This window comes from Carassius carassius, chromosome 37, assembly GCF_963082965.1.
Source record: "Carassius carassius chromosome 37, fCarCar2.1, whole genome shotgun sequence".
In the NCBI taxonomy this organism is placed as follows: domain Eukaryota; kingdom Metazoa; phylum Chordata; class Actinopteri; order Cypriniformes; family Cyprinidae; genus Carassius; species Carassius carassius.
Genome location: NC_081791.1, coordinates 26,048,177 through 26,064,521, shown reverse-complemented (window position 1 = coordinate 26,064,521; position 16,345 = coordinate 26,048,177). Strand labels below are relative to the sequence as shown.

Sequence of the window (16,345 nt, the reverse complement as noted above, 5' to 3'; positions counted from 1 at the left end):
AGTCTATAATTTATTGTATTTACTGTATTTTCTGAGGTTTATTATTATTATTATTTTGTTAACATTATTATTATTTTTAATATTTTTAACTATTGTTTTTATTGTAAAAGCAAAAACAATTTAAATATTTCATGTCTTAAAAAGGGCTATGTCGTTTTGGAATATTTTAACGGATTCATTATTTTTAAGAAAAAGAATGTTGATAGACTTTATGTGACGAGAGCTCTCTTTTAGAGCCTGTAGGCGTCACCGTCTACCGTCGGACTCCAGTTTCGTTTTCTCCGCCTGCCGCGGCCCACAATCCAATGCGCGAGCTGAGTTAACATGGCGCGTGCGCTCGGCGTTTTGAGCAGGGCCGAAGAAAACAACAACAACAACAACAAGATCAGCACCGGGATACATGGCGTTTAGCGCGACGCCGATCCGTCACTGCTCCGTATGATCGTTTTGATCTTCCGCACGTTAGTGAATCCAGGTAAGACAGAAAACTAAAGACACACAAACGAGGAAAAGCTCCGCGATGCTTTAGTAGCGCAGACGAGCTAAGGCTATGTACATTAAAAAAGTTTGGGGGAATTACTGCAAAATAAGACTTTTTATGAATAATACACAATTCTAACCGTTTAATATTTACATGCAAATGCTTTCTGCATGCAAATATGCAGACAATGTTGATTTGCTAGTGTTTGATCATTGCAAGGTTACATGCAATGCTCTTACAGTGGTTATAGGAAATCAGAAACAGGCAATAACTTTTAGGATATGGTATCATTGCTGGTACATGTAAACAGTGTCTTGATTCATTTTTAGACTTTAGATCTTGTATGCCTCTGGTTTGTTCAGGCCTATAAGTCATCAAACTAAGTCATTATAATGGTGATATCATGCCTTCCTGGCAATTTTTCTGTAATACTACATTGGGCAAAATATATAGGATGTGTTTTTTTTTTTTTTAATAGCAGGCACCGTATACTGTCAGTTGCACATGGCGCAAGCAACGCCAAGATTTGGGTTTGATTCCCAGTGAATGCATGAACGTGAAATTATTTGTCAAACTCATCAATGTAAAACTGTGCAGTATTAGGTAAATAGCAGATTGTTATGATGAAACTAACTTGAATGGAAGCATGTTTCTGACATAGAATAAGAAGTCATTAATAATAATAATAATAATAATAATAATAATAAAAAAGATAATTGCAACTTTCTGTCTCACATTTCTCTTTTTTTTTTTGCTTGCAATTCAGAGTTCGTGTCTCAAAATTGGTTTGACTTTGTTTCTAGCAATTATGAAAAAAATAAGTCAGAATTGCAGGATATAAAATAGCAATTGCAAGAAAAACTCAGAATTATGAGATTTTATATGCATGTATGTTCTGTGTAATGTTTTAATTTATCTACAAATACTACTGTATATATAATAATGTTGCAATTTAAAAAATGTACATAAATTGAATGCAATAATAACATTTAGCTATTTAACACTTCTGTATATACTACTAATAATAATAACATTCTAAAACTTATTTTATAAATATGGGTTTAAATTTGCATATTATTAGTGAATATGCACTAATTGCAATAAAAATAACATTTAGCTATTTGTAGCTATGTTTAAATTAGTGGTAAAACGATTAATTGCAATTAATGGCAACCAAAATAAAAGTTTTTGTTTACGTAATGTGTGTATTGTGTATGTTTATTATGTATATATAAAAACACACATGCAGTATATATTTATAGAAAATATTTATATGTATATATTTATATTCATAGAATGTATAATTATATTTAATATACAAACATAACATGGTTTTCTTAAATGTATACATGCATGTATGTGTATTATGTACATAGAAAATGAACACAGTACACCTACATAAATTTTATAAACAAAAACATATTTAGCCTTTCCCATTTCTTGAAGTCTCCTCTCCCGATATTGGAGAAATCAGAAGTACAGAGGCATAATGTGCAATGTGTCAACATGATGTAGTTGCACGCTAAATGTGAATTAACTATCCCACTTGCAAAAAATAAAAAAAAATAAAAATAGTATTCATCAAAATGATTTAAAACAGTGAAATGCAAACTCAGAATATGACACAAACCTGCAATATTTAAATATGTTAAACATCACAAATGTTTCTAATCATATTTTATTAACTAATGTCTTTGCTGCTGACCTTTGATGATCCAATGCAACCATACTTATAAGCAAAAATGACATTAGATAAACTAACAATTGTGCTTTATTGTTTTTTTTTTTATCGCTGAAGAGTGTCTTCTCCTGTGTTCTGCTGTACAGACATGAATTTACTTTTACTTTAGCCTGAGGTTTATTCATTACACTTTTTGGTGTGAAAGGGCTTTTTTACTTTTGCTATAAATAGAACTTCTTATATAAAAAACAATCAAGCCCTGCTCATATTTAAAAAGTAACATGAAAGTTAAAATGTAGTATTCCCATATTATTTATTTAGACTTAATTTAATATATTTAATTTTAAAATATAATATTTCATGGCTAGATGCCACTCACTGAAGTACTAAACTTGTATTCACTTCCTTGTATTATGGACGTCATTATTACGTAATTGTTCAAAGTGGCAATTAATAATTCAAAGTCCACTTACGTTATTCTGCACGCTTAAGATTTGTTTTTTTCTTTCTACATGTAATCTTAAGGTATTTTCCATTGTTTTAGTTTTTGTTTAACATTATAAATCCAATCTGATGTATAGTTGATTTTTTAGGCTTAATACGTTTAAAATGTAAAAAAGCACTAAAGGTTTTTCAGTTAGTGTTTTTAGATTGTTTATTTTCATATAAAAACACAGCATGCAGTTGCAACAAACCATGGCATAAACATCATTCAGTGTAAATTGTGATAGTTGTAATCAATAATCGCAATTACAATTTCAAGGGAATAACCAACAATTATGATTTTTGTCGTAATCATGCAGCTGTACTTCCAGATTCCTCCTGATTTATCAAACCTTCAATCCACAAACATTTCTGAATACCCACAGTCTGATTCTGTCATGTTTCTGCTCCAGAAACCTTCAACCAAGAGCCCTTTGGGCTTTTCTTTAGTCTCGTCCGGAGAGAAGTGGAGTGGCATGGAGGACCCCAAAAGCCCCGTGAAGGTGGTCAAACCTTCCCGCTCGAGCGGGGGCAAGGCGTCATCCTCCAAACCCCAGCGGGAGAGCGCCAAAGTCCCGAGCCGAAGCAAGGATGCTGTCCCAAGGGTGAAAGAGGAGATCCAGGGTGGCAGCCCCCAGGAGCTGGGCAAGGGCAAACCCCGCCGGCTGACGGGCAGAACTAACTCTGGCGAGAGGGGGAAAGGGAAGCCCCAGCCCAGTGAGGGCTGTCAGCAAAGCCAGGAGAACAAAACTCCTGTCCGAAACATTGGACCGGTCAAGGATGGAGGAGCAGCACCGCTGGAGATCTCAACACATGACAACACCATCACCACCGCTAAAGACAGCATAACAGGTGAGGAAATACACACCGATAATCTGATCAGATCTGGACAATTTGAGATAGATCGATGTTTGGGGTCAGTAGTGTTTTAAAAAAAAAATCTCTTTATGCTCGCCAAGGCTGTATTTATTTAAACCACTAAAAACAGTAATATTGTGAAATATTCTTACAATTTAAAATAAATGTTTTCTATGAGAACATATTATAATATGCAATTTATTGCTGTGATGCGCAGCTGAATTTTCAGCACCATTACTCCAGTCTCCAGTCACATGATCTTCAGAAATCATTCTAATATGATGATCATTTTTGAAAACGGTTGTGCTGCTGAATGTTTTTGTGGAAACCATGATCCTTTTATGAATCGAAAGTTAAAAAAAAACTTTTGTACCATTATAAGTGTCTTTGCTGTCACTTTTGTGTCCTTGCGGAATAAAACTAGCTATTTCTTGAGAAAAAAAAAACATTTAAAAGATGCTGTATATTTTAATAGTGGCAAATGCTGAGTTTTAATGAACAATCATTTAACAAAAAGGTGTTTGAAAAGAGAAAATGTTGATCATCTTTTAGTAAGTTGATTGCATTTTCTCTGTGGTAGTATTGGTGTATTTACTATGTTCCGCCATTCTCTGGCAGGTTTATCAATGTATAATTATAATATGCATTGTATTAGAATTTAATTATAGCATAATTGTATGCTTTTTGTGCCTAAAAAAATATTTGTAAGTGTATGAAGTTAGTATTGTGTAAAATAATTTAATTTCTGCAGTTGTGTAATTTATTAATTTAGTATCTACAGTGTATATAATTATGGTTCTATTATGTATTTATGATACTTATATGAGAGTGTGAGTGTGTGTGTATTATTTTGTGTTTTTATATATGTGTATCCATGTTTGTGTATTTTGGTGATTGTTTACTGCTGTACCGATACTGGTATCGGTATCGGGCCCGATACTGAGCTCCTGAACTCGTATTCGTTAAAATGAACCGATACCAAACGCTGATAACACACAGCATTTGATAAGTGCCATATTCAGACAAAGAAACACCTACAGCAGAACAACAGACAGCAGAATGGAGTTATTAGAGATTAAGGTTGTCTGCGTAGGATATCTATGCAATGAATATAATGTTAAACATTCAGTATTAAAGCCTGTATAGCTGACGAGCTGAGAAAGCACACTGAGTGGATTTAATTAATTCAAGATGAATTTGTTCTGACACAGTTTAACTCGGAGTAAAATCATATTTTATTACCATCTTCTAATCTATAGAGAGTAAACTTTAATTATGTGAAATGTTGAAGGTGTCTGAATAAATTTTGGTCTGACTGTATCCGTTTAATAAATTAAGTTAACCATCTAAAATTATACATACTCTTTTGGCTTCTGTACCCAATATTGAAATTTTTTTTACAAATGCAATAAAAAATATTAGTATCAGTACTCTATCGGCAAGTAGCAAAAATAAAAATATCGGTATCGGGCGAGTACTGAAAAAAAGTGGTATCGGTGCATCCCTAGTAAAGAGTAGGGGTGCTCCGATCACGATCGGCCGATCGTTATGCGCATCTCGTCAGTAAAGCCGGTTCTCTAATCAGCGGTAAATTCCATCAGGTGCGTGATTTCACATAGAGCAGCTGTTACTACACAGAGCCATTGTTAACTGAGAAGATGTGCAAATAAACGCTGAAAATGAAGTGGATTTGCGCATCTTCTCAGTTAACAACGGCTCTGTGTAGTAACAGCTGCTCTATGTGAAATCACGCACCTGATGAAATTAAGCGCTGATTAGAGAACCGGCTTTACTGACGAGATGCGCATTAATGATCGGCCGATCGTGATCGGAGCAGCCCTAGTAAAGAGTAATGGTTGGATGTGTTATCGGTGTCTGTTTCTTTAAATCCCAGGTATGGAGGCGGGCAGACAGAGAGGCGAGGTCACAGCCGAGGTCGTGGAGGGTGGAAACCTGACCTCTGATCAGCAGCTGGGACTCAAACAGGCGGAGGAGAGACTGCAGAGGGACTACATCCACCGGCTGCTCAAGGTAAGACACATACATGGAAAAGCTTGATATTTATTGAGGAAGCGCTGTTGTACTTGGTTGTTAAAGTCCACAGATTCAACACGCATTCATTTGAAAGGAACGTGGCCTCGGTACATGATAAGCTCTATCTGACAGTGTTTGTGATAATGTAGATTACCACACAAGATCATTTTGAATTATTCAGCCTTGCTTACCAGCGTCTGTCATGTAAAGGTCATTGTTACTGAAATGTTTTAAAAGTGTAGCAAGTCTTAATTCTTTTACATTATATGTGTTACCGTGAGACTAGTTTGACAGAATAACTTTCCCTCTCAGTGTACAGTTAACTCCTGTCATGAACACAAAGAGAGGGTAACTTTCACATAAAAAAGAATTAAATGTTTATTTTTAATTTATTTTAATTTATTTAGCTGTTTTCAATTTTGTGTTTTTATTTGTTTATTTTTTTAAAGATTTATGTATGGTTTTATTTTTTAAAGGAATATTATAATTCTATTCAAGGATTTTTATTTGCTATATTTAGAATTTTGTTTTAATTTTTATTTCTTTCTGGGTTTGTTTTATTGTTATTTTAAAGTAATAATTTGTTTATATTCAAAGTACCTTTTACGTTGTACTGCTGTTATTAAAATGATGTTTTTGTTTGTTTTACATTATGGTTTTATTTATTTCTCCGTTTGATTACATTTGTATTATTTTTATTTTAAAGGATTGTTTTTATATTTTTCATTATTATTTTTTTGGTTTTTTACATTTTTACTGCTGTGTATAATTCATTTTTATTTTATTTCTTTAGATTATTTATTTTTTTATTTTATTTTTTTATGGTTTAACCTACTTTTGTATGTATCTATTTATGATTTTTTATTTATATTTTTTAATTAAAGGTTTTTTTTTTTTACTCTTTTACTGCTGTTTAGGATTCATTTTGTGCCAAATAAATATGAGTCTCACCCTATAGTTTTCACAGACTAGTTTCCTTTGACTTTAGCTGTAACTCAGACTCTGATCTAACTGTTCTGAGTATCATGAAAATGTGACCGCACATTTTCATGCTCACTAGCTGATTTTGCTTTTAAATACTGGTGAAAAGCGCCTAGTTAATTGAAACCGAGTCGTTGAGTGGATCTAGATTTCTCTGTGTGAAAAGATGTGGCATGTAGTGATTGCTTTCTCAGCCGTTGTGTATTTCCACAGCCGTCGCCCGAGTACCCCAATTTCCAATATCTATGCAAACTGTGCTCAGTCCACGTGGAGAACATCCAGGGTGCTCACAAGCACATTAAAGAGAAACGTCACAAGAAGAACATCATGGTGAGGAAGCAGGCTTTTATTTTCTCAACACTTATTCCTGTGCTCTTTGAAATCCTCAGTGACTTTAAGCTTGGAGAAGGTTTCTCTGTGCTAGTTTCTGTTGCTAAACTTTTCTCAGCCGATATCTACATGACATGCATATAAACAGATAAAATATGTAATCCCTTTAAGTAAGTGTTTGATTTTATAGATTTAATATTTATAATTTATTAATATTTTCAATTAGTTTTATTTTTTTTTTTTTTCATTTTTTACAAGTTTTAGAAATGTACTATGTTTTTGCCTTTTGCCATTTTGGTTTAGGTTTTTATATAAGTTTTCTATATGGTTTTTATTTCAGTTTAGTCTTATTTAGTCAAGCGAAATGAAAATTAGAAATGTTGCCTAGGCAAAATGTTTGTTTTTCTTTTTAGATTTTTATTTTATTGTATTATTGTATTTTATAAGTAATTAAGTTTTTTTTTTTTATGGTATAGTTTAGTTAACTATAATAACCCTGAAGCCAACCAAATTGAATAACAATAATAATAATAATTTGCTATTAAATAAATTGTACTGAAAAATTAAAAATTATTATTATTGTCCAGCACAAAAAAAAAAAAAAAAAATGATAAAAAATATATATTTTACACTGCAAATTTACAATATTAATATAAAGCTAAAATGTTTTAAGAATTAAACATTTTATAGATTATGATGCTGACTTTGCGTTTGCCATGTAAATGCGTTTGGCATTAAAAAATATCTAAAAATAAGCAAACAAACAAACAATATTAATGTTTATACCTTATAATTCACTTTTAAACTTTAAAAATCCTTAAGATATTATTTTGGAATAATGTTGCTGAAATGCTCTAATGTTCTAAAAGTTATATAAATTATAAGAATATTTTATCAGGCATGCTAAAGAACCCTCTCAAGAAAGAAGCGTTACGTTATATAATATTATAGCTATATTATAGTTAAATATTGGGTATTTTGTATTGGGTTTGACTCATTTGTATAATTTGTTTGATTGTTTATCCTCTTGTTTATGGGGGTCTTTGAAGGAGAAGCAGGAGGAGAATGAGCTGCGATCGCTGCCAGCTCCCTCTCCAGCCCAGTTTAGGGCGCTAGACTCGGTTGTGCTGGAGGTGGCAGAGACGCACGGCATCTCGGAGGAAGACTTCGCGTTGAGGCAAGCCGTGGTGCTCCGGATGGAGGGGAATATACGCAAGCAACTCACAGGTACAGTGAGTTGTGCTAGACTTAAGTAAACTAAACTGAAGTCAAGAAAGTGTTTCTTCCTGTCTGCTGAATATCTAAATGCTTGTTTTATCTTAGCGTGTTCTCTCCATCTGTACGGCTCATGTCTCACCCGCTTCGCCTTCAAAACGAGTGACGTCAACATCGACGTCTCTTATCCCTCCACTGTGAGTCTGAACGAACGTTCATGAGCTGCTTGGATCGGTGTGTTTTCTTGTGTTTGTTAAAGTTTTGCACATCTCTGTTGTGCAGATGACTCAGCCTGATGTGCTGATCAAGGTGCTGGAGATCCTCAAGAACAGCGGTAAGATACAAACCATTATAATCCTACACTAAGTTTGAATGGACTGTTCAATCAGTACAGATGCATCTCAGTAAATTAGAATGTTGTGGAAAAGTTCATTTATTTCAGTAATTCAACACAAATTGTGAAACTAGTGTATTAAATAAATTATGTGCACACAGACTGAAGTAGTTTAAGTCTTTGGTTCTTTTAATTGTGATGATTTTGGCTCACATTTAACAAAAACCCACCAATACATTATCTCAACAAATTAGAATATGGTGACATGCCAATCAGCCAATCAACTCAAAACACTTGCAAAGGTTTCCTGAGCCTTCAAAACGGTCTCTCAGTTTGGTTCACTAGGCTTCATAATCATGGGGAAGACTGCTGATCTGACATATGTCCAGAAGACAATCATTGACACCCTTCACAAGGATGGTAAGCCACAAACATTCATTGACAAAGAAGCTGGCTGTTCACAGAGTGCTGTATCCAAGCATGTTAACAGAAGGTTGAGTGGAAGAAAAAGATGCACAACCAACCGAGAGAACCGCAGCCTTATGAGGATTGTCAAGCAAAATCGATTCTATAAACATAGTAAGGTTTCACAAAATAAAAGCGCAAATGAAGTAGTTTAAGTCTTTGGTTCTTTTAATTGTGATGATTTTAGCTCACATTTAACTACTTCAGTCTGTGTGCACTGAATTTATTTAATAAAATTCACAATTTGAGTTGAATTACTGAAATAAATGAACTTTTCCACGACATTCCAATTTATTGAGATGCAAATGTGTGTATATTTTATATATATATATATATATATATATATATATATATATATATATATATATATATATGTATGTGTGTGTGTGTGTGTGTGTATTTATTTTATGGAATAATATAAATAATATTTGTATTTAATTATAAAAAAATACTGAAGGGGAAAAATAAGTGTACAATTACTGAATATATAAAATAGTATTATATATTATTAAAAAATGGTGTAAATTTTAATATTTTGTATATAAAATATTAATATAAACTTTAACACAAAAACAATAATGGGAGAAATAACTGAAATTCAGGGTTTTACTACGTATAAATATAGAAGACCAGTAGTTAAATGTTTAATTTGCTTATAGGAGTCTACAAAACTCATTTTAGTGATTTAAGACTTTAGTTCAGAAGGTTTGAAGTATAAATGTGCTTCACTTGACTGTTTACCAGCTCTAACAACTGAAAGTTGATAATGCACCAGACTTGAGTTTCGAGAGCTCAGATTAACTCGAGTTTCGCTTTTGTTTCCAGTGGAGTTTGCTGAGGTGGAGTCAGATTTTCACGCCAAAGTTCCTGTTGTTTTCTGCAGAGATGTGGCCAGGTCGGTTCAATGCCAGCAATAAAACGTTTCTATAAATAGTCACAGCGCACAAAGAATAAGCATTTGAAGACATCAATAATAGCCTGTCATGACTGATAGGTGTGGTTTGTTGTCTCTGCAGTGGGTTAATGTGCAAAGTGAGTGCAGGAAATGATGTCGCGTGCCTCACCACCAATCACCTTGCAGCTCTGGCCAGACTGGAGCCGAGGCTCGTGCCTCTGGTTCTGGGCTTCCGTCATTGGGCCAACGTACGTATGACTCGTTTCCATCGTGTTCTCCAGACATTACATTAACTGTTTGTCAGTGAAGTCTAACAAGATTGTGTGCACTTATCTGTAGCTGTGCCACATCGACTGTCAGGCGGAAGGAGGAATCCCGTCCTACTCGCTTTCTCTGATGGTCATATTCTTCCTGCAGCAGAGAGCCAAACCAATCCTGCCCGTTTATCTAGGACACTGGGTATGAACCTCAAATGGATCGGTAGTCTGAGTTAGTTTTTAAACTGGGGCCTGCAAGAGATCAGTGGAAAAGCTTAGAGAAGTAGTGTAAAATAAAACATTTGTAAACACAATTATCTGCAGGATAAATTGATTTAAGAAACTGATTGAAATAAATAATGCATCTAACAATACAGTGCTTTAGAGATAATAAAAAAAAACTATTGCAAATATATGCATGTTTATAATAATTTTCAGTGTTATTTAATTAAAATGAACAGATAATACAGCTACTAGCACAGTACTACAGTGAGTGGGGAAAACAGTAATTGCTAGATAATAAACTTAATAATTTTTTACACATTTATAATAATTTATCATTTTCACAGTCTAAATTGATTTAACAAATAATGCATCTAACAGTGGCTGAGAGAAAAACATAGTCGAAACTAAATATTTTCCAAGTAATATTTTGCACATTTTTATGATGTTCATTATTCACAGCAAAAATTGGTTTACATCAACAAATGCATCTAACAGCACAGTACTTTAGTGAGTAAAAAAATTAAATGATGCAACAAATTAAATACTTTCCAAATACTATTCGATGCATATAATATATATGTTAATTTTTCAGTACATTTAATTCAAATAAACATGCACATCTAGTAACACAGTGCTGTAGTGAGTGTGAAAATTTATGTAAAATAAATATTTTCCAAATAATCGTTTTGAATATTTATTATAATATTTATTTTTCACGGCACAAATTGATTAAAAGTTCTTTAAACAAGTAAAACATCTAAAAGCAAAGAAATAATGAAACATAGTGTTTTCCAATAATTTTCTCTGTATGTTTTTGGATTTGGCTTTTAAACATTAAAATATGCAGAATTTTTCTATTCAACTATACACATAGTGGTTTTAATTTTAGGATAAGATCATGTTTGGAGGTTTGTTACATCTATATTAGATTGAAATAACTGTATTTTTGTTTGATGTCTGCTCAGATCAAGGGCTTCGATGTGAAGCGTGTGGATGAGTTTCACCTGACGGGGATGGAGTCGGACTCATTCGTGGGATGGGAGCACAGACCCGCTCCTGCAGGCGAGGGCCGCGGGGACGGCAGAGTCAGACCTGAACCCAAAACCCAGACTGAGAAGAAAGAGAAGAAGGGTGAATATGTGAAGGGCAAGGTGAGCATTTCACCGCTACTCATTCCCTTGGACAGGGTTTCCCAAAGTGGGGTTCGCGAACCCCTGGTGGTCTGTGAGTGAATTGCAGGAGGTTCGTGAGTTGGAACACATGCTATGTCTGAGAGTTAATTACCATTATACTGGTAGCACTTTATTTGGTTGCACTTTATTTTACAGTACGTGTACTAACATGTACTTATAGTGTACTTACAGTGTATTTATCTAAGAAAGTTCTGGTAATACAAGGTAACTACATGGGGTAGGGTTAGGTTTAGGGGTAGGTACAGGGTTAGTACCTAGTTACTACATAGTTATTGTAATTACTATAATAAGTACATAGTATGTACATGAGGAACAGGACTGTAAAATAAAGTGCTACCCTTTATTTTACAGTTCTGTTCCTCATGTACATACTATGCACTTATTATAGTAATCACAATAACTATGTAATAACTAGGTAGTAACCCTGCACCTGCCCCTAAACCTAACCCTTAAAGTACACTATAAGTACATGTAAGAACACATACTGTAAAATAAAGGGCAACCATAAAACCATTAACGTATGAAAAAAAATAATAAAATAAAAGAATAATTAAAAGCTTTTTGCAAAGAAATGTTACAGGTTTATGCAAATGTGATGTAAATGTAAAATCTTAAATGTATAAAAATAATTCTCTTTTGGGGAAACCCTGTATAAATATATATATATATATATATATATTCTTTAAAAAAAAAATTACATTTATGAATTTTTATAATTTGTTGAGTGTAATATCAATCAATCAATCCATCAAGTTTTATTTATAAAGCACATTTAAAATCAACCTTGGTTGGCCAAAGTGCTGTACAGTAAAATAAATATAACAATAGCTATGTAAACACTACTAAAACGGATGAAAAATAAATGTCTTTTAAAGGTGCCATCTGTCATATCTGGCAAAAAAAATCAAGTCCACATTCCATACCAGATGGGGGCAGTATGCCTCAATAAAGTGAATTGGTCTACTCTAGAGTAACAAACGAGAAACGGCATAGTCTCTATGCTCCGCCCCTACCTTCACAACAACCCTAGAGCATAGCTGAAGCATATAAGACAGCGGTTCTCAATTGCAGTCCTCGCGCCCCACTGCTCTGCACATTTTGAACGTTTCTCTTAGTGCTTCAGACAATTGTTCTATTCGAACATAAGTGCCCTGCGAAGTGGACATCACAGGATATTCAGCCATGATTCCAGTTCGAAGCGAACGTAGCTATATGTTCCAATCAAAGTGCATTGAAGTGTGCAAGACGTGAATTTAAATTGTATTGATTTACAGAGGTATATGATGTCACAGTTGTCCATGTTTAAAGATGCTGCACAGCACAAATCGGTGAATGAATGTTTCGATGTGAGGTAAACTTCAACATATTTCCCCTGCTCAGAGAGTAGGGAGCAATGAACATTTAAAAAACAGTTAATGAACGGAGTTCATTTCTAACGAGCTGATTATCTGAATCAGGTGTGTTAAAGAGAAACGTGCAAAATATGCAGAGCAGTGGGGAGCGAGGACTGGAATTGAGAACCGCTGCCATAAGAGGACGTTTGGTTATGTCAAGTGATTTTGAAACATGACATCTTCAAGCTACTCCCCTTCACCTTTCCCAGTGAATATGTTCATATTCGTTTTGTTCATATTACATTGAGTTGTATATACACATTATTTGAATTAAATTAATTTGACAGACAGCATTCTGTCAACATCATTGGTCAACATCAGACAGCTAGCGCCAACCAACGTAACCAGAGCTGGCAACTCTCAAGCATTCACCATGAGACACACGCAATTGACTCTTTTCACACGCTTTCACGCCACACATCAATTTTCTCACGTACAGAAAAACCACGAAGCAAAGAGGACACGGAGACCAACAGACTAGTTAGAGCAGGTTACTTATGATATAAAAAAATGGGTAAGTTATAGCTAGCTAATTATCAAACGCAGCTACGGTTAGCCATCGCTAACATTAGCACGTTTATCGAACAGCCTTCGATACATTTCTATGTTATAACTTCCCGAAAAAAAATACACAAACATATAAAACAAACTTCTAGCGAAATACTAACAGCATCTAACTTACCAATCCAAAAGAAATGTTGCAAGTTCGGTGTCGAACCTCATTTCTTTCAGGTCCATCAGTTGTCTCCAGCGATTGAAAGCAGTGCCGATGTTTACTCTGGTTCGGCTCCTTTTCTTATCGGATTTGATTTGTGATTCCGAGCGCGGTTGTTTCCCTGTAGAGGGTGGTGGTCTCTTGCCAAGGGCTTAAGTCATCCTTGCGCTCTCTTCCCTGAACTGAATTAGTGGGCTGTACTTTCCACATGATTGACATCAGTTATAAGTACGCCCACAAGCCGTGCGAGTTATTCGTGTATTGCAGGTTGGCTGGTGGTTATGTTGCCCACATACCGCCTCCCATGGTCGAAACTGGTATTACGACACCTGTCGGGCCGGGGCAAGTAATGCTACTGCTAATTAAGGTTGATATCTCTGCAGCACTATAACTTGACATTTTTTTTATGACATCATCGCCCTTATTTCTTCTCATACTTCTGATGCGTGTAGGTAATTTTTTGAATATTTTTACCTCAATTTTTGCACATGGCACCTTTAAAGTTAAACATGCAAATGTGCCAATAAATATTTGAAATATTTACTTAAAATCTCAGGGGGTAGTTCAAGTACATAATTTAGGGGCTCGGCTGACAAAAAAAGTTTGAAACCCCTGCCCCAGGGTGAGTATTATCAGTAGTGTGTGTGTGTGTGTGTAGGCTCGTCTGACGCTGAAGCAGCCGGTGAGCGTGTCTCTGGGTCAGCTGTGGCTGGAGCTCCTGCGCTTCTACACGCTGGAGTTTGCTCTGGAGGAGCACATCATCAGCATCCGTCTGAAAGAGCTGCTGCCGCGGGAGCTGAAGAACTGGCCTCGCCGCAGACTCGCCATCGAGGGTGAGACCACAGTGTGCTTAACACTGATGCTGCTCTGTCAGCACTTCATTAGATGCTTCATTTCCTGAAGACTGGAAGACCTTGGTTTCCATCCAAGTATTTAGCATGTTTGCGTTCATTCAGCAAAAGGTGTGTCTAAAATATGTGTTTTAAATAAGATTTATAGAGTTGTTCAACCTATCAATTTTCTGACTGTTAATAAATTCCAAAACTGTATAATATTTTGGCTGATCACCTTTTAGTTATTTTAATGTTATGGCTAAAAACAGCCAATATAAAAATTCTGTAGTCTTTAATAACTCTTTTTTTTTTTAATGCAGCAAGTGAATTTATTAATGACAATATTATAAAATTTTATTTAAATCATATTTACTAATTGAAATAAAACAAAATTGTTACATGTAAAAAAAAAAAAAAATTAAGTAATAGTTGTGAAGTTATTAAAATGTTGTTTTGACATTATTGAAAATGACAACGCACAAAATGATAAAAAATTTAAATTAAAAACTAACAGTATAAAAATGAAAGCTATTTCAAACTATTAAAAAACACTGTAATAGTATACTAAAGTAATACTGAAATTTTACAAAAAAATGTTAAGAAAATCAAATAATCTAACAATATTATTAAATTCAGAATATTTATGTAGTAAGTCTGTGTAATTACTTTTATATAATGGTTAATATAAAATAATTTAGTAAATGTTTTAATTAGTTGCTCAAACCTTTGTACATTTTTGAGATGCTCAAACTATTCAACATTTTTTATTAAAAATTATATATTTTTTATTTGTTTTTTTATTTGTTTATTTGTTTTGAATATTACTTATATATATATATTTTTTTTTTAATTGAGCAATTAATTGTTTAACTTAAGTTAATAGAAAATAAAATTGTTTGTTTGTTAGCTATATAACGTGTTTCCAAGATGCATTAGTAAATGTTGTAAGTGACATTAACATTTATTAATCAATGCTGAAGATTTTGTTCTTTGTTAGGTCAGGAATGTAATGTAAACAAATGAAGTTTTATTGCAAAGTGTTACTGATTAACTTTAGATGAGCGTGAGATAATTTGCACTGGAATTCAGTTTCCATTATCAACCGATACTGACAAACAATATCAAAAACCCACAGTATTTTTCAATTTAATCTGTTTTAAGTGAATTTAGTTTTTCTTAGTTTGAGATAGGGCTGTCACTATTAGTTCGAAAATCGATTGCACAATCGATTAGACCAACCAAAAAAAGTTTCGAAAATGAAAATAGGGAATCGATATTTTAACCAAATATGTACACTATTAATTTTAAAATAAACAATTAAAAAATATAGATGTATAAAAACTCACAACCAAGCAGAAAAAGAATATAAAGAATTCCGAAAGTGCAGTATGCGTTGCGAAAGCTAGACAGAAAATACCAGCAATTTTACGCGCCTATAAGACCCAGTGACGTCAAAAGCATCCTCTTATGCTGCGTTCACACCAAACGCGAATAGAGCATCTGGCGCGAATAATTTCAATGATAAGTCAATGTAAAGACGCGTTTACGCGCGTATTGAGGTCTCGTGGCGCGGTAGACGCGAATTCGCCTCATTCGCGGATCTAGTTACAGGAGATTCTGAGTTATGAAAAGCACCATTGCCAGCTGAGAGCGACCGGCTTTTGTGGTGGAAAACTGGCAGTAATACCCCCAGCTTGCACAGCTGTACCTGAGTGTCCCTGGGACATCAGTGCGGTCGGAGCGCGTCTTCTCAACAGCTGGACATATAGTGAATAAAAAACGCTCTGCTCTGGACCCCGAAAATGTTGATCGACTTGTTTTCCTGTCCAATGAATTTGTAATGTCCCTAGCCTTTTTGCGCGTTTCATGCCTGCCTAGTGCCGCCTAGCCTAAGTGTCGGTTACGTTCAATAAAAAAAAAAACACACATGCCCTGTTCTCAAGTCCATTTAAAGTTTCATTTTTTGAACAG

At 34.3% G+C, this 16,345-nt stretch overlaps 1 protein-coding gene across 1 annotated transcript in view; it reads left to right on the top strand.

Annotated features, from left to right (window-relative positions):
- Nucleotides 1-266: 266 nt before the first annotated feature.
- The window catches only part of tut4 (terminal uridylyl transferase 4), a 31,541-nt gene continuing 15,462 nt past the window's right edge, over nt 267-16,345 (top strand). Inside the window, exons 1-12 of the mRNA XM_059528417.1 lie at nt 267-475; nt 3,059-3,497; nt 5,398-5,534; nt 6,732-6,848; nt 7,898-8,075; nt 8,172-8,260; nt 8,346-8,397; nt 9,688-9,757; nt 9,879-10,005; nt 10,097-10,216; nt 11,205-11,390; nt 14,200-14,374. Coding sequence (XP_059384400.1) covers nt 3,122-3,497; nt 5,398-5,534; nt 6,732-6,848; nt 7,898-8,075; nt 8,172-8,260; nt 8,346-8,397; nt 9,688-9,757; nt 9,879-10,005; nt 10,097-10,216; nt 11,205-11,390; nt 14,200-14,374 — 1,627 coding nt within the window. The 5' untranslated portion in view covers nt 267-475; nt 3,059-3,121. The remainder of the gene's footprint in view (nt 476-3,058; nt 3,498-5,397; nt 5,535-6,731; nt 6,849-7,897; nt 8,076-8,171; nt 8,261-8,345; nt 8,398-9,687; nt 9,758-9,878; nt 10,006-10,096; nt 10,217-11,204; nt 11,391-14,199; nt 14,375-16,345) is intronic.